At 40.4% G+C, this 24,892-nt stretch overlaps 1 protein-coding gene across 6 annotated transcripts in view; it reads left to right on the top strand.

The window, feature by feature from the left end:
- The window catches only part of GLIS3 (GLIS family zinc finger 3), a 506,081-nt gene that overhangs the window by 454,816 nt on the left and 26,373 nt on the right, over positions 1 to 24,892 (top strand). For all 6 annotated transcript variants that reach the window (XR_009702085.1, XR_009702086.1, XM_061200389.1 and 3 more), the window contains one exon: positions 13,885 to 14,060. Coding sequence is in view for 4 of the 6 variants with exons in the window: in XM_061200389.1 (XP_061056372.1) it covers positions 13,885 to 14,060 (176 nt within the window). In the remaining 2 variants the exon portion in view is untranslated. The remainder of the gene's footprint in view (positions 1 to 13,884; positions 14,061 to 24,892) is intronic.

Genomic DNA, 24,892 nt, shown 5'->3' with positions numbered 1-24,892 from the left:
TTTGCACTAATGTCCAGCATAAAAACACTAAGAGGAAATGTGCTTACCTTCCGCTTTGGGTTTATATATCTTTGCCTCTGTTTGCCTGGGAAATTCCCCAGTAAAAACCCCAGCAGTTTTCCTGACGGAAATAAGATTATCCACTTTGCGATTTTTAGTGGGAAACTGGCATTTTTTTTCCTGCTTTGCGGGCATTGATTCATCATTTATTTAGCTTTAACTTGTTAATAAAATGGGCTGAGTCACTGTCATAAGTCAGGAAAGGTCCACCACATCTATCCAGTTAACATCTGTTTCTTTGATCCTTACCACCGTAAAATAAACGCAAGTTCTCTCAATTTGACGAGGTTCCATTTTTATTTTGAATTATTATCTGAATGACACATCATTTCAGTGATTTAAGTCGAACCACACCACATCACCTAACGTTGATTTTAAATTATTATGGAAAGTGGTGTTTTACTATGTCATATTGAACGAGCCAGTGGTACTTTATGACAGTGGGAACTCAGCGTCTTCGGAAATGTTAATTTATTGGGTTTCAAAGTATGTCTTTTAGACCAGAGAAAACAAACATTGATGGAAGTCCCTTTTTGAGATGGAGAAATCTTGCAATCCCAAGAATAAGTCAGCTGGATTTGTGTCACTCATCTTGTTCAGGAGCATGTTGGCTGCCTCTCCCCTTCTAAAGAAGGCCACAAATATGGTGTGCTCTGTAGTATAAGTGACAGAGTTTAGGGGACTTGTGGATTTACCAGAGTGGAGCGACATGTAAAGGACTTCCTATGAGCCCCACCTCTGAGCCAGAGAAGACTGAAAACAAGGAAAGGATGTGCTCTCCCCGTGGAGAATGCATTCTAGTACAGGAATCAACAGCAGAGAATGTTAGGGACAATTTTTTTGGAGAAAGTAATCTAAACACCTTAACTAAATAAGGAATGTCAGTTTCTTGAATCTGTATGAAGTATTGGGAAGCCTTACTGTTTTCCATTCATATCAGATGTGATACTGCTAGAATTCTAGGGACTTTGATATATGTGCAGTCTTTCAATGCCTTTGGGTAACCAGGGCTGGTCTTCATGGATAGCATTTTCTTATTCACCGTTGGGAACATATTGTAGCTTTCCTGGATGCCAAGGGGTTAAAAATAGCAATTGTTTTCTGTGTCATGTCTTTGCAATTATGTAAAGTTCTTTAGCTCTAGTCAAACCAACCTGCTCACTGACTTAGCTTGGTTGTTTTCTGCATCTTAATTCAGGATCTTTCTCTACCTAAAGAGAGAGTAAGGATATTCCCTCATTATCTTATTCTTGACTAAATGTTATCAGCCTGGAGCTTGGCTTAGTTTTCAGCCCAGAAAGCCTCCTTGCCTCTTGCAGCTCCCCAGTTAAATCGCTGGGTCCTTATTATCTGTCTCATTTATTTTCCATTTCCCAGATGTCCACTTGCTAACTGGATTATTAGTTCTTTGAGGGCAGGAACCTAAAATTTCCTTGTAACCTCCAGGGTTCAAACCTGCTAAGGCAGGTTTGACAAGGGAAAAGGACCAGTGAGGGGAATGCCTAGGAAACAGGGGGTCATTGCCAACTCTCAGTGCCCAGGTGGGAGATTCCTAGAAAGGATTACTCCCCTTGATTCATTGGTCTGAAGGATGGTGACCTCAAAGCTCCAGCATCTTATATAACCTGCATACTTCTATACAATACATAGTTGCTCTAATACATATGTTCACTCACACACACACACACACACACACACACACACACACACACTGCTAGGAGTCTCTTGCCATCACCCATTGCTGGGGTTCCCTTTGCTTTCCTGTGGTCTTTAATACTAGGTGCTCAATACTAACTATTCCCACATATTTGCATCTATAGTATCTGAACAGCTCAAAACTAGGCCTGCTGCTTTGCTGTCCTTCCCTCCCCAGGACTTTCTTAGTAAACAGGGACACTGATATCTTCACCCACTCAGCTTTTCCATAGACACACACACACACACACACACACACACACTGTCTCTCTCTCTCTCTCTCCACATAATCTTTTCTCTCTCTTTTTAATCTTCTAGTATGTGTGCAATAATGGCTAAAATCGTAAGCATCATACAAAATATTAAAGTTTATCAAAATCAGTCCTAACATTGAGGTTCATTCATTTATTGAATCATTCAGTCAGCTGGTATTTGGGCACCAGGCAATATACTGGACACTGAGGACATAGTGGTCAATGAGACTGACAGGAGCCCAGCCCTCTCAAAGCACCTAGTCTAGCAAGAGCTAACCTGGTCAATAGGTGATCATAATTTTGGATGCTATGAAGGGGTGCTACAGGAGGCTGTGGAGGCATACAGAAGGAGTACCTAACCCAAAACTGGGGAGGGAGGAATAGAAGAAAAAATATCTCCCTGAAATCTGAAGGTCTATAGAGCCCGGCCAGGCAACGTCATATATACAAAAGCTAAGAGGAGAGAGAGCGAGGACGGAGCTTCATAAATAAATGCAGGAGGAGGCTCATGAGCTGCGTTAAGGAGCTTGGGCTTTATGTAGAGAACAGGCTTTTGTGTATTTGGCTAAGACAGGTACCCTGGTGACTCTGGCATACATTTCAAAGGCCTCCATATCCTGTTATCTACCCAGCAAGAGTTCAGAACATATTCTGTGCCCAACAGAAGAAGAAATGATGAAGAATGTACGAATGATTTCTCTGGTCCTCAAGCAGACAAAGGCTGTCCTTTCCATATCCTAGACTGATAAGGCAACACAATGGGTTTTGTGTTATTTTCCTTTTTAACACAATTTGTAAAGACGATTTTGTCCCTTGCAATTCCAAGCTTGTAGTTTATATAGTCATGACCTATTTAAGAAGATTTTGAAGAGTCAGTGTCAAAAAAAAATTACCTCCATGTTAGAGACAAAGTGCCGAACATCTGAGTTAGAGCTCTAATATCAATAACTTGGCCTCACTGTTCTTATTATAACAGAGAAGACTTGAGTATTATTAAGAAGTGTCCACATTGCTGTGTGTCATAATTTAGTTGCAATTTACCCAGTGAGCACTGCTCTCAGAGACTCCTTGATGTGTATTACAGACCCTTTCCCACATGCATAGATAGCTGACTTATAAGGCAACAAACACTGGCCAAACAAACAAAGCTTGTCGATCTTTATCACTGAAATAATTGAGAAAAGCCATAGTCAGAAAATAAATATAAGCCTCAAATATCCATTGTTATCAGCCTGAGTATTGGCATCTACATCATCCTCTGTTAGAGTCTATTGATAGGATGCTCACCTAATGTCATGAGGTCAAGAGCATCATTCTTTCTCTTTGGGCTTCAGCACTTTACATTCAGAAAACAGTTATCCACATTTAACATCCCATTAAGGGGTCAGTTTCTTTCTAGAAAAGAGACTTCCACAGATGTTCAAGATTAAGAGAGGTGGGGTCCAAAATCTACCCCCCTCCCCCCACACACACACACGTCTACTTGAGAATTGCTGAATGTAATGAATGTTGTTCCTGATGTTGATGCTGTGAGCACAGAGGTAGAAACTTCCAATATCCTAGACTTGAAAATGGAGATTACAGCATTGTATCTTAGACGGAAAAGCTTGAAGTCCTTTTTCTGTTCTGTTTTCTTTAAATCTGTGGAAAATTCCTGGTACTTCTTGATGTTTATTCTAGGGCAGAATAGCCCACCAGTCTTAAAACTTCTTAAATATTGATCCATGACCGCAGCCATGCTTCATCCTCTCTGGAAAATATCAGTTGGGTTATTGGCCTTTGGAATGACCTTTCTTCTCACAGAGATCTTCACCTTACTAATAGCTTCTTATAAATACGCCACCCTGACTCACTCGTAATAGTCACACGTACAGGGAAATTGGTGATATTTGTTACTTTCTTCTTACCTACCTAATGACTGTGAATGGCTCCTCTGGAAGAAAAATAAAACAGCAACAGCAACAACAAGGCATTGCTGAACTAGCTGCCATAGTCCACCCTGATCTATCTCTCATTTAAATTTCTGGGTGGATAACAGGATATGGAGGCCTTTGAAATGTATGCCAGCGTCACCAGGGTACCTGTCTTAGCCAAATACACAAAAGCCTGTTCTCTACATAAAGCCCAAGCTCCTTAATGCAGTGTGGTCTGCAAAACTTTTATGAGCCTATTTGCCAGAGGCCAATATATTTCTTGATAATGGAGGAAAATAATGAGCTAGGTCTACATGGCTGTCTTCAGCTAACTATTAAAAACCTAAAAAGCCTAGGAGTCAACTTTGATTCCTCCCTTTGCCCAAGCACTTTCATATAGAATTAACCTGTAAGTCCTATTAGCTCTGCCTTCAAATACATTTTAAGCCTAATCAGCTCCACTCCTCCACACCCAGCTCACCAGTATCCCCTCCTGTCTCAAGTACAACAGTCCCCTAACTGGTTTCCCAACATCCAGTCTTGCTTACCCACAACCTTCTACTTTCACCCTACCAGCACACCTGGCCTTTGCTCCACACCACAACAGGAGCTGCTGCCCTTTAACATGTAAATTGAATCATTGAGGATTTCCTGCTCACATCTGTGTTCCCACCATACTTAGAATAAAGTCCAAACTCATTTTTATAGTGTGAAAGGTAGCAGTAACCCTGAGCAGCTGATTGATGCTCTTCCATCTCCACATTCTCATTTGTGTCACTTCATGGCGAAGCAGGAGATGCTGATGTGAGCACACACGTGTCACTCCAGCAAACAATTGGCTTGACTTGTGGTTCAAGTATTCGTTCACGTCAGTTTGTTTTCCATGGATTTTAAATTTTGAAATGCACTATATCAGCATTTTAGATTAATTATAAACGCACATTACAAACCATCTATTAGAAGGTCTGTAAAAGGAACTATAATTTTTAAGTGCCAATGAAGTTGTTTCACCTCTGAATGCGAAATCAGCCATCTTTATTTCGTTCCCACATTCCAAACAAATCCACTTCATGCGAAGCCCAAGATGATGTTTTTTTAGTTCCCTTGGATTTTCAGTCAGGAAAGTGAGTCATGACAGTAACAAGGAATGCTTGAGGTAAAATAGAATTCCTTTTCTTGAAACCTCTACTTTAGTGCATTAGCGTGAAGCAACATGGAGTTCGCTAAGCCATTATAGTATTCAAACGTGGCAATGTGTTCTTTTCATATGCTTCCTCTGAAACAGCAAGTCATATGGAGCCAGAATTCCCAAAGTGAAAGCCCACAAGCCATTCTAGCCCGAGTCAAGATATCCACATATTACAAAGTGCCTCATCTCTGATGTAGAAAAGGCTGTTCCAAGGAAAGCCTCTGCTTAATGTTTTAACAGTGTGATCTAGAAATCACCTTCATCTTTTCCCCTCTCAGGTAGGGATAGTTGGAGAAATTGGCTCCTAAGAAACTATATCTTTTTTCAAGCGAAGGACTGTTTGTTCATTAGTGGTGAGGAGTCTATTGAAGTGAGCAGAAACCAAGAGACAAAGTTCTTTGGATTAGTCTTTTTGCCTCCTTTTCTGAGAAATAATCTTTAGTTGCTTTTCTGTTTAGTTGCAAGGAGAAAAACTTTTCTCTGTTTTAATCATCTTCCTCAGAGTAACGGTTGGAATCATTCTCCTGAAGAAGATGTTCTCCCCTCAGAAACAGAAACTGGTTTCTGGACAAATATAATATAATATTCAACTGGCCATTTGCACCAATTCGCACTAAGTTGGGAGCCATGTCTTTGGAACCAGTGGTCTCTTCAACAGCAACAGCCAACATTTATTAATTATCTTTGCATAGTACTGGATGAGGCGCTGAAGATACAAAATGGTAGCAAACATCTGAGGATTTGATGCTCTTTCCATCTGTAAGAGCCAAGAGCCCTTCTCTAATTGTGAATTTTTAAATATATGCTGTTTCTTTTCATTCATTTCTGTAGCCAATTGTTGAGTCTCGTCTTCAAGAGAAGGTATAGAAAATTCATTTGTGGTTATTACAATAGTAACCTAACATCCTTCAGATGAAGAAAAAAAAGCACATATAAACAGCACATGTTATTACTGACCAAACCACCACCCACCTAGTTTCTTTTCAAATTTATGGATTATATTGACTTCTGAGGTCTCATTTGGCAGTGGCTTTCAAAGGCACCTGGCTATACTTGGCAGGAGTACTGCATTGGAAGTTAGTTCTAAAAGTTCTTCTGATGTCGTCAAGAGACTCGTGTTTTCAGTTTGTGACCATGAGAAAGGTATGCAAGAAGCTGTGTTTTAATCTACCTATACCTCTCTTTCTCATGTTTGGAGAAAAATAACACTTTTTTTCTCATTTCTCATCTAGCATTCTCATCACACTTTCTTCCGAATGTTTTTCTTTCACCTAATGCGTTCTATTTCAAAGCAGACTGAACTCTGTGCCTAACACTATGCTGAACAAGAGAAAGTCTTCCCTTTGCCACAGGACTACGAGTTAATCCCCTTGCTTTGACCTACTCAGAGCTGCCCAAGGGACGATATCATTGCAGAATTTTTTTTCACCACAGAATTTTTGACATGAAATGTCTAAGACCACTCTGGATAAATTTTCTTCTGGTTGGCACTTTTTTTGTAAAGAGGATTTGGCAGAATCAGACTTTTCTTTCCTTTCTCCCCAACACATCAGATTCTGAAATAGACAACCAACCGAGTCACAGCCAATTCTGCAGTCAAGATATTCCAAAAAACCTGGCTCTTGGTTAAATGTGTCCTGCATAATTCATTTTTGTAACATATCCTGGATGTCCTCTCCTCCTCCCTTTGCATTTCCACAGGGGAATAATAGTGTGATACCGTGGGCCGTATGTCACTGTATACAAGAAAAAATACACTTCTCTGCCTTGGGCATTGATTACTTTGTTTTCTTGACTTACAACTTACTCCCTAAACCCAAGTGGAGAAACGTTCCTCCAGAACACTCTACCCTTTCTATTTCCTACAAACACTCACTCATTATAATATATATGTGTCTTTTTTAAAAAGCCTTGGTGATCATTTCACCTATAGCCAACTTCACAGCCCTCATTTTGTCGTTCTCTGTGGAGGCTCAGGCAGTCATTTTTGAGTCTTAGTCTCGTCCAGTGTGTTAAATTATTTGCAGTTAATATTGACCCAGACTCTTGTAAGGAGAAAGAAACACTAAGCCCTTCCTGGGGATGGTTTCAGCTCTTTGGCTAGTTTGGAGCAGAGTCCGCAGATGGACATACAGCTCTTGGCCTGCTTTGGTCCTGCCCAGATGGACAGTGTTGCAATTACCCACACTTCCCCAAGGCCGTTTCTTCATTTCTGAAAGCTGGTCTTGATTGTCTCAGAAGCAGAATTCAATTTGCAGTTCCCCCAGTAACGTGCTGTGATTCATTCGGGGACAAATCTGGATTGAACTGAGTCCAAGTGTCTCTTTTGTGAGACAGAAGGGAAGTATAAGTAGATACTATAGTCACCCAGATGAGTCAGCCAGGAATTCATGAAGTGATTCATAAATCGTTATAAAGACCACTAAAGACTACTAAAATGGAGCGCTGTCTGGCTATACAAAGTGGGGTATTATCATTGGGGGGTTTTTTTAGTTGTTAAATCAGATGCGTAATCCTTAAAACTGTGCTTTTCTTTTTAGGTTTTGAAAAGGATTCCTTTTTTCCCCCTCTGCAGTCAGCCAACTGCTAAAGCCATTTTTCATTGATTAGTTTTCACAGATGAATTTTAAAACCACTACAGATGATACCCCACAATTCTTTGGGGGAATGAAGAATACCTCCCCAAATCTACCATAGACCAGTTTCTATTCATTATTTCTACTCCCTGGCAGCAAATCAATAATATTTTTCATGTGAATGCAATGAAACTAGCTGTTCTGATGCATTCTTCCTTCTTTGGGAGGTCTATAACCCCCATGGAAGAAAGAAGGCGGGTGTGGGGGGGAACTATCCAAAGCACATACCAACCAACATTTAATCTAGCTGATCATGAAAACACCTCTTTTCAAAGTGTCAACCCCCAAAGCAGTGCTAAAACATACAGTCCCACATGGCTTGCACTGCTTGTGTATACAGTACGAATGAAGAAAAGTGAGACATATTTATGACATGTGCTTGATTTGCAACACAGCCTATTAGTAAATTTTGTTTGAAGAAATGCAATTGTTAGTTGACATAGAAATACTTTGGATTTATACACAAGGGAAAGAGTGTAACTGAAAGGCGTTATCCAGCTGGAAAGACTAAAGGTATAAGCTTGGCTTGGGCACAGAGAGCCCCAGTTTAGAAATGAGCAAATTCACGAAAGCAAACTGTGGAATCATATTGTCAGATTCTTAAAGGCAGTAGGTTGCTGATACCCCCCACCCCCATCATCTGGTGATGAGGAGCAAAACCTCAGATGCCCACAAGAGTCCCCTTCCATCCTCCCTCAACCCATCTCTCTGCCTTGCTTTGCATCTTCCCTAGAGAGCGTCTTACCTTATTAGGGTAAAGTGGTATCTGGAGAACTAGCTGTGTGACTTTGGCAAATCATTTCATGTCTCTGGGCTAGATACAGTGGTGCTCCACTGCCCTTCAGCTCAAATATTCTATGATTGTATGGATTTGTGAGCTCAGGATAATTCGTTGGGAAAGCCAGTACCAAAAAAATGAGACTCTTACAGAAGACCACAACTAACTGCTCCTGGGACTAGGAAATTACCCAGATGAGTAAAAGCCTCACCTTCTTTGAGCCTCTTTCCATAGCCAAGAGAGAAAAGAGTGCTAAGATTTTTTTTTATTTTTCGAGCTTCATAGATATTCTAACACAGTGCTATTAGACAGCTCTCAAGCATTGAGTACATTTTAAATCAGGGATACCTTAAATGTACATTCTATTTAGAGCAGTCATTCCATAAACATGTGTCAATCATCTGAAAGGTGTCAGACATTCACTGTTTAAAGTACTTTGATATCTGTGAGTTCCTAATTTAAAATTGTTCATCGTCCACCCCGCCCCTCACCTTGCATCCTTTATTTTTCTCTGTAGTACTCATTTCCTCTAGCTCAATACATAGTTTGTGGGTTTAAAATTGTTCACTGCCTGCTTCCTCTCACACAAACACGGAGATCTGTGTCATGTGTTACTCTCTCCGTAGTGCAATCGGAGCCCTTGGTTGGTGTTCAGTAAATACCTCCTGAATGAATAAATGAATGTTATCTCAGATTTTATGATCCCCAGTAAGAGTCGAGGTTATCTTTATTTTGCACTTGAAACTGAGGCTGGGAGAAATCAGGGAATTTATTCAAAATTACCCGGCTGGTAAGGGATGGAGCCACACTCCAAGGCCGGGGGGTCTGACTTCTACTCCATCTGTCTTCTACGACAGCCGTCTGCTTCTCCTGCCATTTGCAATTTCTCTACACGTGAACCTCACCAGTTCTATGTGTTTCAATTGGGACCTATTGTTCTGTGAAACAATCTAAGATTGAGTACTGCATCAACAGGAGAGCTCTTTGCTTCTGGCCCACATCACTGCAAGGTTGGGAAGCTCAATGTGAACAGAGGGTGGGAGCAGGCCACAAAAGAGAAGGAGCATAGCCAAGTAAATACCCCCAAATAATCAGACATTTCCCAAGGTGTGTATAGATAAATATTTGCAGAAATCTTTCCAAGGCGTTTTGGTTTTTTTTCCCCAGATCTTTGGTGAGCACTTTAAAACCTGTTTCTTTCTCTCTCTCTCTCTCTCTCTCTCTCTCTCTCGCTCTCTCTCTCGCTCTCTCTTTTTTTTTTTTTTTTTTTGCAAACCATTGAACCATGACTTATGCTAAGGTTACATAAACTCTTCCACTAAATGAGTGGAAATGGTTGACTCAGTTCTCTGGTTTGCTTTTGTGTGATCTGCTTCTGGTAAGCAGTGATTTTTTTTAAAAATTCTGGTCTGTTGTGTGCATTTTTACATAACAATCTTCTATTGTTTCAAAGAAGTATGAAAGGCCAAAGAAGAGACGGGTAAGCTATATCAAATGAAATCTGTGAAATGTCAACTGCAGATCAGCAGCTGGGGAACAGAGTTGGACCCAGAAAGACTTCAGACAGTCTGTCTTCTGGCTCTTGGACACTGCTGTCACTCAGAATGAATGAGAGTGATGTCATCTTGTCCTGACATAACGGGGGAATGAGATACTCCTTAGGAGAAAAATTATAAATCACTGCAGTTTATACTCAGCATCAAAATTATTTATTTATTTTAGTATCAAAAAATTTAATTCATCTTCTTTGGAGTTAAAGAAAATTTTTCTGTTTGGGGCAGAAAATTCAGACCATATTCATTTGGCCATGTGTGTGCGTGTTAAAAAGACTAGGTTGGAAAATAGCTGAGGACACTAAGAAAACAGGATTTCGAGGCCCCCTCTACCTTCAGTAACAATAACATTTTATGTTTTGCTTAGCAAGTTTCTGTTTAAGCATGCATGTTTTTTGTTTGTTTGCTTGCTTCTGGAGTAAATGGCCTCAAACTACTCAAGTTTCTTGAGTCTTTTTGGCTTTTTAAATAACATTCCTGGCATCTCTCTTGCTGTGATTTAGTGATTGCTTTTGGTTGCTCCCAGGGCCTTGCCTTGAACAGTAGGGCTCTCTCCTTCTCTGCTCCTCTCCTGCCCTCTCATCCCTGATTCTAATTTGCTATTTCTATTTCTATGAGCTAGTTAACAAGTAAGCAAGTTTATAAAAATTAAATTTAAGTTAATAGATTGTGAGAGATTTTTCAATCAAATACAATGTCGTGTTTTTAGGCAGTAACAAAATTGATTCTATGTGCTGTACTTGAAAGTCAGTAATATTTATGCACTCGTTTCTTACACTGGGCTTTTTAGTGCTAAATTCTTATTTATTTCCTTGTTCCTAGAAATTGTCTGGATCACAATCAAGATCACATCTTGTTACTTTTCATCTTTTCTTTATATATGTAAAAGTTAGAGTTTTTGTACCAATTCTTTCCTTTCCAAAGCAAAGACTACTTTAAGTGTACATTTATTTCATTTAGAATAGTATATATTTAAATTTTTATTAATACTTTATATGGAGTGACGTACTGTATTTTGAAATTATATTAACTTATACCATATAATCTTATTTATTTGAATAACATGGTGAAAAATCCAGACTGAATTAGCAAAAAGCAAAATGTAGAGTCAGTTGAAGGCTCAGTAAGTATTATTTTATTCCCCCCAGGTCTCTGAGATAGATGATGCTAAAATCTTGATGCGTATGTACTTACACATTTTTTTTCTTTGCTCAACATTGCTATTACATTAAGTAATATGTGGTAACCAAGAGAGCATGGCCAGGGTGTGAAACTTGTGTGAATAAATAGATAAGAATGATTTGTAATTAGCATATAATTATATACTCTCTAGATAGATAGATACATAGATATATAATTTATATATAGATATATCATCTAAATATAGATATAGAGGTCTGTTGTATGAAATTAACATTCCAGATGACACCTAAAATGCTCAGATGAATTCTGTTCTTTTAGTTGGTTGAATACAGCCCTTTTTTATAGCTAGTAATCATAATTCACCCTATAGTCACATCATCCCGAATTATAAAATTGTAAGGTTTTATATTGCTCACAATCTTTGCCTCCTTCCCCGTCCCCATACACATTTTCTACTCTTTGTTAATCAAACCTTCATTTATGAGTCAGACTTACTGTGCTGTGGGGGAGGGAGTTGTGAAACAAAATTATTCTCCTCCATCAAGCCGGTGATACTAAGGTCCTACTTCTAAATACTGCAACTTGCTCCATCTACACATCTCTGCTCTGTCAATCCTTAAGAGAAAGGAAAGGTGGCAGAAGTACCAGAAGAGAAGACTGAAAAAACACCAAGAGCATGTTATATCTTTTATTCCCAAACAAAGAAATATAATTAAGAAGGCAAAGGATCTTGCTGCTTTGCCCCCAAAAAACAAAATTGAGTTGCCAAAGATGGCTATTTAGCAATGACATAGGTTTCCTTCCAATTCAAATCCACCCCTTTCCCTCACTCCCTGGAGATCTTCCGTTCACAGGATTCTGGTGTTGGTTGGTGGTGTGGACTCCTTCTAGCCGCAAAGTCTGTGATCTCACAATTCCTCCTGCCTCTCCCACAAGCCCAGAGCAGCCTGTGAGAACATTGAGGACATGTTCCCCAAGAAAATAGCCTCTATACGGGGAATCCCGGCATACAAGTTTTAATAGATATTCTCAGGACAGTGCCAGCGCTCATTTGCTCTGTTTTTCCTCAAGGACATTCAGCACATCTTTTCAAGCTAATTCCAGTTAAGATGATGTGCTTGGAAAATATATATTTACCAGGCACAGGGCACTCAGTTACTATTCTCTTCCAGCTGAGTGAAGATATAAGTTCTTGATTAAGCAGGCATCCTAACCCAGCTAGTTTCTTTAAGCCTCCTCTGACTTGTCTTCTCCGTAAGTTCACCAGTCCAAATCCTCCCTTCTTGGTTCCTACATCATCTTACCTAGTCTCATCAGACCTCAGCAAGGGGAATGCAAAAACAAATGGGATTTCATCCCATGGTTTCTTACTGCGGCAATACAAATGTAGAAGCTCTGCCTTGTTAAATACTATGGTTCAAAATGTTGAAAATTGCTTGATAAACTTGACTGGTTCGTCCTCCCTTTGATCACCTATGGCCCTACACAAAAAGCCCAGAAAAATGAAGTGACCTGTTTGTATGAAATAAGTGGTGTACACAGATGGCGACGTCTGCACGTTGGCATAAAACAAAGCCTGTCTTTCTATACAGTGTTAGAAACAGCCTATTGAAGGTTTTCAATCACCTGAGCCTTTGCGGGGAGACTGAACTCTTCATTGCTAATATAGTTTTTCCGCACATCATTGTGATGCTTCTTTTCACTGCACTGACAGAGTCCCTGCTCCTTTCTCCACCACACTTGCACCAGCCCCCTACTGAACTGGCAGACAGAATGTCGTTTTGATAGTCTGTGGTCATTGCTCAACCTTAACACTGTTTGCACAAGTACACTTCAATGTTAGAAAGTATAAACTGTCTTTTTAAACCTAGTGAGTCAGATCCTGCCATTTTTCTGTACAATTAGAAGATCAATAGATAGTTATCCATTTTATATCTCGGGTTAGTTGATGACGTCACCTTATTTAAACACCTGTATGTCCCACCTCAGAAACTACCATAATCTCATTATGATTGGCGCGTGTGACTGCAAAAGATGTCCCAAATCGTGTGTAAGGTTCCTGTTACACCCTGGGCAATGTTCTTTGCCAAGCACAGAACCCACACAGATCTTTTGGGTTCTGGATTTCAAACCACACTTGACCTTTGAGGTTTAAGTTAATTTATTCTTGGCAAAAGAAAATGTATTGTTTAAAGAGAATAGGACTAGAGAGGCTTATAATAAAGTCTTATAATACTTCTTGGACCTCAGATGTGTCTTACAGCACAAAATGTTTATGAGCTAAGTGTAAATGAATCAGGAACATACAGATTAAATTTCCCTTAAAATGCAAACGGGTCTAAAACTTAGCAGAAAAGGGGTCTGGCAAAAGATGTGCTTTGAATTTCACCAAACCCAGAGTATTTGAAATGCATTTTAAGAAGCTTGACAAACTCAGACTGTGACTAGGTTTTCCCTTTGTTGATCTCTTTTATTCCTTCAGTATCTCAATTGAGAAGTCAGTGGTTAAAAATGGGAGAGAAAAGTCTTAAGTTTTTTTTAAAGGGCTTTTTGTCACACTCTTATACAGCCAGAAGAGGGAATTAGAATTTGGCTTTGAAGAGTTTGTCTTTGCTCCTGCTATTTTACGTCTCTTATGTTTCCTTTTATCATTGTTTTCTCAGGTTTGCACCTTCTGCTCCATCTCCTCACCACATCAGCCCCCGGAGAGTTCCAGCTCCTCCTTCAATAATGCAGAGAACACAGCCTCCCCATACCCAGCAGCCCTCAGGATCACACCTGAAGTCTTATCAGCCAGAAACAAACTCTTCTTTTCAACCAAATGGAATCCATGTCCATGGTAAGCAAGTAGCTGACAGTCCCTTGAGTTTTGAAAAGTGATGTTGTGCTGTTGCTTTTAATCAAGTGTCTTAGTTACCTGTTGTGGATTTCAGATGTCCTGCTATACACCACCAGGCTTTGGATTTAATAACTTTCCTCTAAAATTTCACACTTAATCAACATGAAATCTTGCAGTATGTTCCTGGCTTTGGCCGTAAGATGGTATGACTTAGGACACCCCCAAGTGGTCAGCCCAAGGTGATGATCCATTCATTGACCCAGCACTTTTAACACCTCATGGTTAGGCCCTAACAACAGCATCTTGTTTCCTAAACAATAAACAGTGTAAAAGGGAAACAACAGGAGTCCTTTTGCCCATGCATGCCTCTCCTCTCACAGGTCTTTGCCCCCATTCCCATATGCCCAGATCCTCTCCATCCTTCAAGGTCCAGATGAAATGGCACTTCTCTCTGAAGCCTTTCCTGATCTCCTTGCTGGATGTAATCTCTCCTGGCTTTAAACTCTTGATTGCGTATCACCTGTATTTCTGGTATTATTGATACTTATGCTCTGTCTCCCTTGTAATTTACTTCTCTGTGAGTAAAACTTGTCTTCACTGGTAATGTGTAAACTTCTTTCTAAAGTCAGAATTTTCTGACCCACTGTTCTTTCTTTTAGAGAATTTAGCACAGTTCTTCACGTGTTGTAAAGACACATAGATACTGGATGGGTTCATGGAAGAAGAGGAGGGAAGGAAGGCAAGAGAAATCATGATGGTTTTCAAAATGTGTTTAACCTAGAACATGCATGGAGAACTAAGTTTAGCTTAATTTCTTTTCTTTACTTAAACCAATTTTGCTGACTCAGGCAGATATCTTAGTGAACATCCATAGAAAGTTGAGTTGTCAAATCATATAGACTCAAAGTATACATAGCCTTTTACTTCCTAGGGACAGACACACCTTCTGTATAAGCAGAAGGGATACCATACATTTAAACTGAGAGTTTCAGCACCTGAGAAACATGACTCGTCTCCATCTGTCTCATGTTGATTCCTGAGTTTGCTCTTTATGAGTTATTACTTGAAATTAATGGGTGGTATCCCCAAACAAATCTAAATCAGTATTCAGGCTGTGTGGATAAGTGTGAATAACTTCCCAAGATGGCAGAATCAAGCAGTACTATGGAGCTAGGTTTGGATAAGAACATCAAAGCAGGGGTCTAGACAGCCAACGAGGAGACAAAATGCAGACAGTGGCAGGTTGTTGGAAGGGAAGAATCTTGGAAAGCCCAGGGCCACTGGCTCTGGCTCAAAGTTCCATCCATTGCTTCTCCCCTCTCCCTGATAGTAGTCACACAGACCCCCCGTTCCCCAACAGAACTTGGGCCTGTGGTAATTTTTACCTTCTTCTGTCAGTAAGTTTCTTCCCAAGCTTTATTATGTGTTTACTCAACCAAGAAACATTCCTTGAGTGCCTACTATGCGTAAAGCAATGAATGTGTGAGGAAGACAAACAGAGCACTCTGTCTTCTGAGGGGGGCCTCCCAACCCTGACAAGGAGCTCTCCTAATGCAGGGGAGATTCAGGTGCTCTGAAGCCACCCTCACCTACAGGCAGGAGGCAAACAACATGAGTTCGGGGTTTGTGGAATACAGAATAGGTCACTGATTCTAAGACACACAATTTTTACCTTCATATTTTAACACTGCTGAAATCTGAACATATCCCAGTCAGTGGCATCTTGTAATTGGCAGTGATTTTTCTTTCTGGTGCTGTATAGAACAATGGAGTGTTTCACAGTCAATGGTGTCATAATTCCAGTGAAATGCAGTATAACACACTTTGATTACAACTGTGAAAAACACATTTTAAAATTTCAAAAATTAACCTACTTGCATGAAAAAATATTGGAAGGAAATTCTCCAAAATGTTGACAGTTTTTTTTTTAATCATGGTGGTAGGATAATGGGTGGTTTCTTTTCTTCTTTTTTCTGCTTTCTAAAGAAATTCTAAAAGAGATTTTGGAATTAGACCAATTTGAATGCAAATACCAATCTACTCAACTGTGTGACTCTGGACAAATTATTGAGCCTCAGTTCACTTTCATTAAATGAGGGGAGTCTTACCTACCTTCTCTCATCAGTTGTTACAAGAATTCAACAAGCAGAGCACCTGGTACTGTGTAGGAGCTTAACTAATTAATGCTCTTCCTTCTACTCCCTTTTCTTTATTAGACTATTTGAGAATAGGAATAATATTTGTAGTCTTAGGGCAAGCATAATACTTGGTGCAAAGTAGGCTTTTAGTAAGCATTTACTGAATAAGTGATTGACACTTTCTCATTCACCAAATGAATAATGAAACAAGAGGGTACAGATAATGGGATTTACCTTATCATTTTGCCCTGCCTCTCGGCAAAAGACTCTTCTGCCATATTTCTCATTTTTAGTTGAACAATGAATTTTCTCAAGTTTCGTTGAAACTTGAAATTGTGTGTTTTTTTTTAAATTTCACTTTAATTGTTAAAAATTCCCATGGCCAGTGAGAAACCGCTAATAGTGTTACCGATCCTCCCTAGTTGTTCCCCAACAAAGGTCCTTCTGCCCAGTGTTGTTGGAGCCAATAGAACGAGACTGAGTTCGTTTCAGAAGCAAAAGAAAGCTTTATGCTTTGATCAAAGAATGGAGAGGCTGCGGCTCCTGCTGTAGAGCACAGGCTCTCCCAGAAAGGCTGGAGGCTGGGCTGCTTTATAGGGTTCTCTCCTGCAGAGGGGTGGGAGGAGTTCCTGCGGGTCCAGTGCAGCATTTCTGCAAATAGCATGCCATCCTCATCTTCAGTTGCAGTGTCGTGCTCAGTGCTTCTGCACAATGCATGCCAAGCTGAAGTGTCTGGCACAGCAGTTCTGCACTGGGAACGCTAATCCGACATATTAAGTGCAAGGCCCGCTATAGGCAAGTGAAAGTAAACACAAAAGAAGAGGTTATCTTATCACCTAGGTTGTGTCTTATTTTTCCCGGGGACCCCAGTGGACTTTGCCAGTGACAGTAGCAGCTCTAAAATAGATACATACAACAAGCCTTTCTGGAAGAGATAAGATATAGTTATGCAAATTGGAAATCATGACTTTCTCCCAGGAGGATGGGCAAGTGGCTGCAGTGAAGAGCTTGCAAAGGGAGTGTTCATGCATTAGCCCCTGGGCAACTGCTAGAATTTAGGGAGTAGGGATCCAGATGGAGACTTACTTCCTCCTCAAGCATTTTTTCTGAAAATGTTTTTGTGAAACTTTCTGGGCATGAGCATTTCTCATCAACTACTCCTTAGGATAAGGGCCCAAATTGATCTAATATTTTTCAAGCGGGCGATACAGTGCTGGGAGTGAGGGGAGCAGAGACCCTCTAAGTGAGCTGCTGTTATTGGCCGTGCCTTTCAGCTTTGGTTGCACTAGTTTGCTCGATGGTGTTACATAGCATCTTGGTAACAAGGAACTTCAGCCCCATTAAAAGTAGATTTTTAAAGCCCCAAGCAGTGTCGGGATTGCTAGCATGATAGCTACAGTGAATATTTGTTCTTTCTTTCAAGAAGTTCATGGCTTTAATGAGCGTTGTCACCCCCATCCTCTCTGTGCTCCCTGCTGCAGGTAGAGGTCAGAGAAAAATGTCATCACTGTATTTTTAGAGATGGGAACTGAGACATAGAAGAATATTAAATGTCTAGGCATTGCTGCCTTGGCAAAGTACACAGGCGTCTTTAACAAGAAGTCCACATTTCCAAGCCACATTCTTAATCTACCTATTTTTAAGTCAAAGGCACATCAAAATAAATATGTGTTTATATCTATATGTGGAATATATGCTTGTATGTAGATGCTGTTGCATTACATAGAGCCATGAAAGGTTAGTACTCAGAGTGGCTTTAGTCTTATAGATAAAGAAGAAAATGAGGTCCATTGAGTTTTGCTCATGGTGTACTAATTGATAAGAGCTTAAATATTGTGTGCTCTATGTATATATTTATTATGAGGTATTTTGTAAAAGGCACACTTTGAAAAGATTAATAGTACTGCTTTTTCAAGTTCTCTTAACTAGTGGATGACCCAGGACCAGAGCTCAGTTTTGTTGATTCTGCATCCACTCCATCCATTCATACTGCCTTCGTTAGTAAGGGTGGATAAGGTGTCATTTCTTTTAATGTTTGAATACTGGTAGCATTTACAGGTCTCTGGGTGGCATCTCCAAGGCAACTTCCTAGTACATTTTAGTCTTTTATTTAAGATGTAAACATAAGGACAACTCTTTCCAATCATGTAAGCTTGTTCTTCAGTCTTTTCTTTCTCTTTAGGACCATTCTCTTGCCCAGGCAAGCTTCAGAACTTTGCCTGGATTAGTTGCCTGAGAGTTGATATTTGTACATTTTGTTATGGTACTAATGGATAATTTCTTTTTAAATGCTCTGTTCACTCCAAGCTGTTAGAATGCTGTGGGAATTCCTAGATAAGTATTTTCACAACCTTCCTGCTTCTGGACCCATCAAGGAGAGGCCAAGTTCAATTCAGCAAGTGTTTATTGGTCACGCACTTTTGTCAGGCAAACGTGAATGTCATTTAATCAATGCAATGTGATACATGCAATAACAGAATGTATCAGAGGCTCCCAGTTTATTCAGAAGAAGGTGTCAGAGAAGGGGTCCTAGAGGTGAATAGAGTTTCTTCTTGAATAGAGTTTTGTTTTGTTTTGTTTTATACTGGAATATAGCCGATTAATAATGTTGTGATAGTTTCAGGTGCACAGCAAAGCAGACCCAGCCATACATACACATGTATCCACTCTCCCCCAGACTCCCCTCCCATCCAGGCTGCCACATAACATTGAGCAGAGTTCCCTGTGCTATACAGTAGGTCCTTGTTGGTTATCCATTTTAAATATAGCAGTGTGTACATGTCAATCCCAAACTCCCAGTCTATCCCTCCTCCCCACCCTTCCCCCCTGGTAACCTTAAGTTTGTTCTCTAAGTCTGTGAGTCTGCTTCTGGTTTGTAAATAAGTTCATGTGTATCATTTCCTTTTAGATTCCGCATATAAGTGATATCATACGATATTTCTCTTTCTCTGTCTGACTTACTTCACTCAGTATGACTGTCTCTAGGTCCATCCATGTTGCTGCAAATTGCATTTTTTCATTCTTTTTAATGGCTGAGTAATAGTCCATTGCATGTCCAGTGGTTAGGACTCCGCACTTTCACTGAATAGAGTTTTGATGGTAAATAGATCACTGGGTAAGCCAAGTGGCGAGAGGCATTGCAGGCAGGGGGAAGCAAAGCACACAGGCAAGAACACAAATGACAGCATGGTGTGTGCCTAGAGAGATGAGCCAAAGGCAGTTGGTGTATGGCTGGGATATACAGCTTCAGTTGTGGAGTAGAGGGAGAGAAGGCTGAGGGACCCGCAAGACCAGCTCATAACGGGATTTGTGGCCACGCTGAGTGTAATGCTGCCGAGTGAAGAGGCCAGCGTGGTATTTAGGAAAGTCAGCCAGGGCACTGTGTAGAGAATGGAATGGAATGGGCGAGGTAGGAACATTACATCCTAAGTCTTGGGATTATATTGGACTGCCTGCATAGAACACCCAAACAGCAGTGACTTAAATAAACAGTCCAGTTCGCTCAGATAGAAGTGGTAAATAGGGGAATGATGTCAAAATAATGTGGAACTCTGTTTGTTCACACACAATCTTTCCTAGGCAAGAGGAGCTGAGATGGCAAGAGAAGGAGAAAATGAAGAAGCCCTCAGCCTATCTGCTGCGTAAGCAGAATCCCTTTCTGCTCTCTTTCTATAAAATTTGAAATGAGCATGATCCCAGGGGCTGCGTCCCCAGAAAGGTGCACACCTGGCCTGCCCAGCCCTCAGCTGATGGCAGATCACAATTCTTCCTAAGTGCTGGTTCTATCCCCTGCTGTCTCAGTTCCTGCAAGCCATCATTTTCAGTCAACATTTTTGTCCATTTTTAATAACCACCAAAGAGCCTCCAGCCACATTGAACCGGCTGCCCAAATCCTCTCTTGATTATTTTGTCACTCCTGCAATGAGTAGGTTTCATAGATTTTGAGTGGTCTGTCCCAATCCTGGTTTTCCCAAAGAGCATGTTATTTGTAATACACATTTGTACAGAGCAAAGTGCTTCTCAGGATTTGTTTATCATGTTATAGCAGCATGCCCAGTGTACTCTTCTCATGTGACAAGACATCTAAAAGTAAACAGTGCATGGAGGAGAAGCAGCCCCATGGAGCCAATGGTGCACCAGTCTCCTCCAGCTTTCTGCTTTGCCGTCTTTAACAGTGTCTTCCATCCTCCTGGTCACAATATGGATGCTGATGTTCTCCATTCATTTCTTGTCTCAGTTTCAGGCAAAAGTGAGGGAGAAGAGTGAAGGACAGGTGTACCCCAAACTTAGTCCCATGGCCACCCTCACATGCAAGGGAGTCTGGGAAGACAGGTATTTTAGTTCATTGCCATGCTCGACAAAACTGAGGTTCTGTTAATAATGTTTATTGGATAGACAGACTACAGGGTGTGCCAAAGATTCTCTGGAACCGTCTTCTAATCTGTAAAATGGAACTATCTCATGGATTCATTCACATTGATTGCCTCTGGGAAATCAGTGGTAGAGCCTAGAGGCCTCTTTCTGAGGGTTCTGCCCCATTTTCTGCCCCTCTTCCCTATTCTCTTAGTTTTCTATACTTTCCACTGCTTGCTCCCATTTTCACCCCTCTGGAGTTGCCAGTTGTCAACACAAAGATTTCCATCATCCAAGATCCAGTCATTAGATTTCATTAGGAAATCACCATGAAGCTGTCTCCCCAGCCTGAGCTGTTTGATATCAAGGCAGCAGCGGGGAAAAGCAGAGCCTTCTCTGCTGGTCCTGGCTCCTGTGGTTCATAAGCTGTCTTTCTCATGATTTAAAGTGTGCCTGCAGGCCCCAAAGAAGCAGGCCAGTGAGCTCCCAGACAAAAGTGGCATTTTCCCACCTCAGTGCGGACAACAAAAGGTTTCCAGGCACCAACAGGCCTCCAAGAACAAAGCACATTGTAAATGGCTTGTCCTACCAAACAACCAAACCGTCTTTCAAACTGAAGAAACCTCAGAGCACTGATACTTAAATGAAATGGAGTGGCAGGTACAAGCTTAACTTCTTCCTCTGTATTGGCTGTTTACTTAACAGTGATTGTGCAATGGTACTTTCCAGAAGAGCCCTATGGGTTACAGCCATGACTGATCTCATTTCTGGGAGTTTATAGTGTTAAATGTTTAAAGCTTATTTTTTTAAAAGGCAAATTGTAGAGACAATAAACATACTTCCCTCCCACAGGAAATTTAGTCACATCTGCATATGTGAGGTTGTGAAATAATAAAGCAGTAAGTCTAGAAATTGTATTGCTTAGAACTTAAGCATGTGTCACAACTTTGCCTTGAAATCTCAGGAAGACACATAAGATTGATAAATCAACAGTGTAATAGTCTTCACTGAGAAAGTTGTGACATATTCACAAGGAGAATGAGCCAATGAGTGTACTTCACGTTATTCTGATGTTATCAGCTGATATTATCATCAGCGGTCATAATCAGGAATAATTTTTGGTATCAGCCTTGATGTTATTAATGCTTATATAGTACTGGGGATTGATGATTAGATCCAGGGAAATTCTTAATTACTCTTACATACTTAATTACTACAAAATTATCCCAAGAGCAATTTTACATAGCTAGTACTTGATAAATTCTGACAGTGTGCTAATTCTGTAAAACAAAAGTTAAATTTAAGTGTGTATATGAGTGCAGTCAGAATTTCAGCATGTTGGGTTTTATGACAGGTGTGTAAGATGGTCATCTTAATCAGAAGAGCTGTTTGATTGATTATGGAAAATTGAACTGTGAATAATCTATATATGTGATTAAGCATCTGCACACACAAGCACGCACACACACAGATTAAACCCATTTATCAGTAAGGATATTAGAGGAGTAAATCTAAATCAAATAATCATCACTAAATTCTAAGTTTCCTTAGGACAGGAATCGTATCTCCTCACAATGTTTGGTACATGGTAATGCTTAATAAAAGTTTATTGAATAAATATGAATTAATAAAAAGGGGAGGAGGAAGAGAGGGATTTTGCCCATGGTTTCTTAAACTGGTTGGTGGAGCCAGCCGTTGGCAAAATTGTGACTTGGAATCAAGTTTTCAGGGCCCGTCTTTTCTCTGGGCACTTCCTCTTATTTTCCTGTTCATCTCTTTAGATATCCAGTGCTTACCAACTGCCTGAGACCTCTCCCTAGAGGAAATAGGATGATTTAATGATTCACTTATACATTAAGGTAAATTTAATGCAATACTCCTTCTCATGAGTATTTGCACATCTGGTACTGAGTGTCAAGTAGTGAAATTCTGAGCAGTGGCAGCCCTGTGGGAGAGGTATTTTGAGGCATTCCCAGGGCCCATAGGTGCAAGTCCCTTGTTTTTGAAAGCACTTTTCAGTTTTCAAAGCATTCCCAGCCACTAGCTTACATACCCCCAAATTGGTCACAGTATCTCAGAGGAGGAGATTTCCAGAAGAGGAAGTTGTGACTTGCCCAAGGTGATAAAGGAAGAGAAACAGTGAGCTGTAGAAAAAGCTGTAGAAAAGTCTGCAGAAAAAGACTTTGGAGTCAGGCAGATCTGAATTGGAATCTTATGAGCAAGTCATGCAATGTCCTGGATCCTAAGTTTCCTGACTATTTTATTTTTATTGAAATACAGTTGGTGTACAATATTATGTTAGTTTCAGGTGTACTGAAATTTGACATTTACATGCATTATGAAATAATCACCACAAGTTTAGTAACCATCTGTCCCCATACAAAGTTATTACAATATTATTGACCGTATTCTTTATGCTGTATATTACATCCCTGGGACTTTTTGTATAACTGGAGATTTACCTCTTAGTCTGCTTCACCTGTTTCACTGACCACCCTCCCCTCTGCAAACCACCCATTCTCTATATCTGTGAGTCTATTTTCATTTTGTTTTGATTCTTTGTTTTGTTTTTTTAAATTTGAGTATAATAGGGGGATAGTGATACTTCTCTTTCAGAGTTGGTGTAAGAATGAGAGAAAATGCCTGGTCTGCCGTATATGCTCAGTTAATTAGAGCTATTATTATTGTTGTCATTTTTCTACTGTGTACCAGATACTGGGTGTGCTGGATACTTCCACTTGTATTGTTTAATCCTCACAATAACATGAATAAAAATATTAATATACTCTAGCCTCCCAGGTGAGACTGAGAGTTTAAGCACCTTGCCCCAAGTCACATACCTAGTGAATATCAGAGCTGGGTTTATAAACGCAGTCTGACCCCAAAGCCCACACTCATTCTCCTTCATGATGATGCCTGTAGCTACAGTACTGTAAGAGTTTTTAGTTAGCTTGGGAATTATTTTTGTGTGAAGGTTAAATGTGGAACCATTAAAGATGAGGTTCCTTACAGGGCTAAAGTTCTGCTGGCAATACAGGTACTATGATTCATGAGACAAAGTGATTTCCCACCAACCACTTGTCTTGTGTATTTTGCATACTGATTGCTGAAAATGTTTGCCTTTTTTTCCCCCTGTGTCAGGCAGTATGGTGCATGTTTACAGTGCCCTTTCTTATTAGTCCTCATAACAACCCTATAAAGAAGGCATTGTTTATTCCCATTTTACAGCTGAGGAATCTGAATCACTAAAACATTAAGTAACTTGCCCATGATTTCTTAATCTTGAAATGGTAGAGCTGGAAACTACACCCAGGACCATCTGACAACAGTCTATGCTCTTCACCACTGGAATAAGAGCGGTCACGGTCCCTGTAGGGAAGGGATAGCTCACCCTCTGATTGCCCCCAGTGGTGTTACCCCACAGGTGTGTATGTGTATTTGTGTGTCTGTGTGTCTCTGTGTGTGTGTGCCCACGCGCATGCACGCGCCCATGCTCTCATGTGCCGTGTTTGCTCAAGCACACACCTGCTGGGAGAAATTGTTTGGAAGCCTGATTACTAAATCATCAAACCAGGCTTACTGGATTCTTAGCACATTCCTTAAATGCAGTTTTTAAATTCTTATTGACTTTTTAAATTAGAAAAAAATTTTACCTGTTCATTTTTTTAAAGGTACTTAGGGTACTTAACCTTATAAAGAGCTTAAGTTGCTTCCCAGCCTATGTTCACCTTAATTCCACTGCTCAAAGGTAGTGATTATTAAGATTGGTGAGTATTCCTTTTAGACTTTTTTAAATGCTTCTGAAAATGAAATATATGCATGTATATGTACAAAACATGTGCCCTATTATAAAGTGGCCTCACATTCTGCATTTTATTTTATGACTTACTTTTTTTTTTAATTAATTAATTTATCTATTTTTGGCTGCATTGGGTCTTCGTTGCTACGCGCGGGCTTTCTCTAGTTGCGGCAAGCGGGGGCTACTCTTTGTTGCAGTGCGCGGGCTTCTCATTGCGGTGGCTTCTCTCATTGCGGAGCACGGGCTCTAGGTGCGTGGGCTTCAGTAGTTGTGGCACGCAGGCTCAGTAGTTGTGGCTCACGGGCTCTAGAGCACAGACTCAGTAGTTGTGGCACACGGTCTCAGTAGTTGTGGCTCACGGACTTAGTTGCTCCACGGCATGTGGGATCTTCCCAGACCAGGAATCAAACCCGTGTCCCCAGCGTTGGCAGGCGGATTCTTAATCACTGTGCCACCAGGGAAGTCCCACTTTTTTTTAACTTAACAAAATATATGCTTTTGCCTTCTAGGTCAATGTATGTAGATCAACTCCTTCTTTTTAA

This window comes from Eubalaena glacialis, chromosome 9 (genome assembly GCF_028564815.1).
Source record: "Eubalaena glacialis isolate mEubGla1 chromosome 9, mEubGla1.1.hap2.+ XY, whole genome shotgun sequence".
Classification (NCBI taxonomy): Eukaryota; Metazoa; Chordata; class Mammalia; order Artiodactyla; family Balaenidae; genus Eubalaena; species Eubalaena glacialis.
The sequence above is the reverse complement of the archived record's forward strand: the minus strand, read 5'-3'. Positions and strand labels throughout refer to the sequence as shown.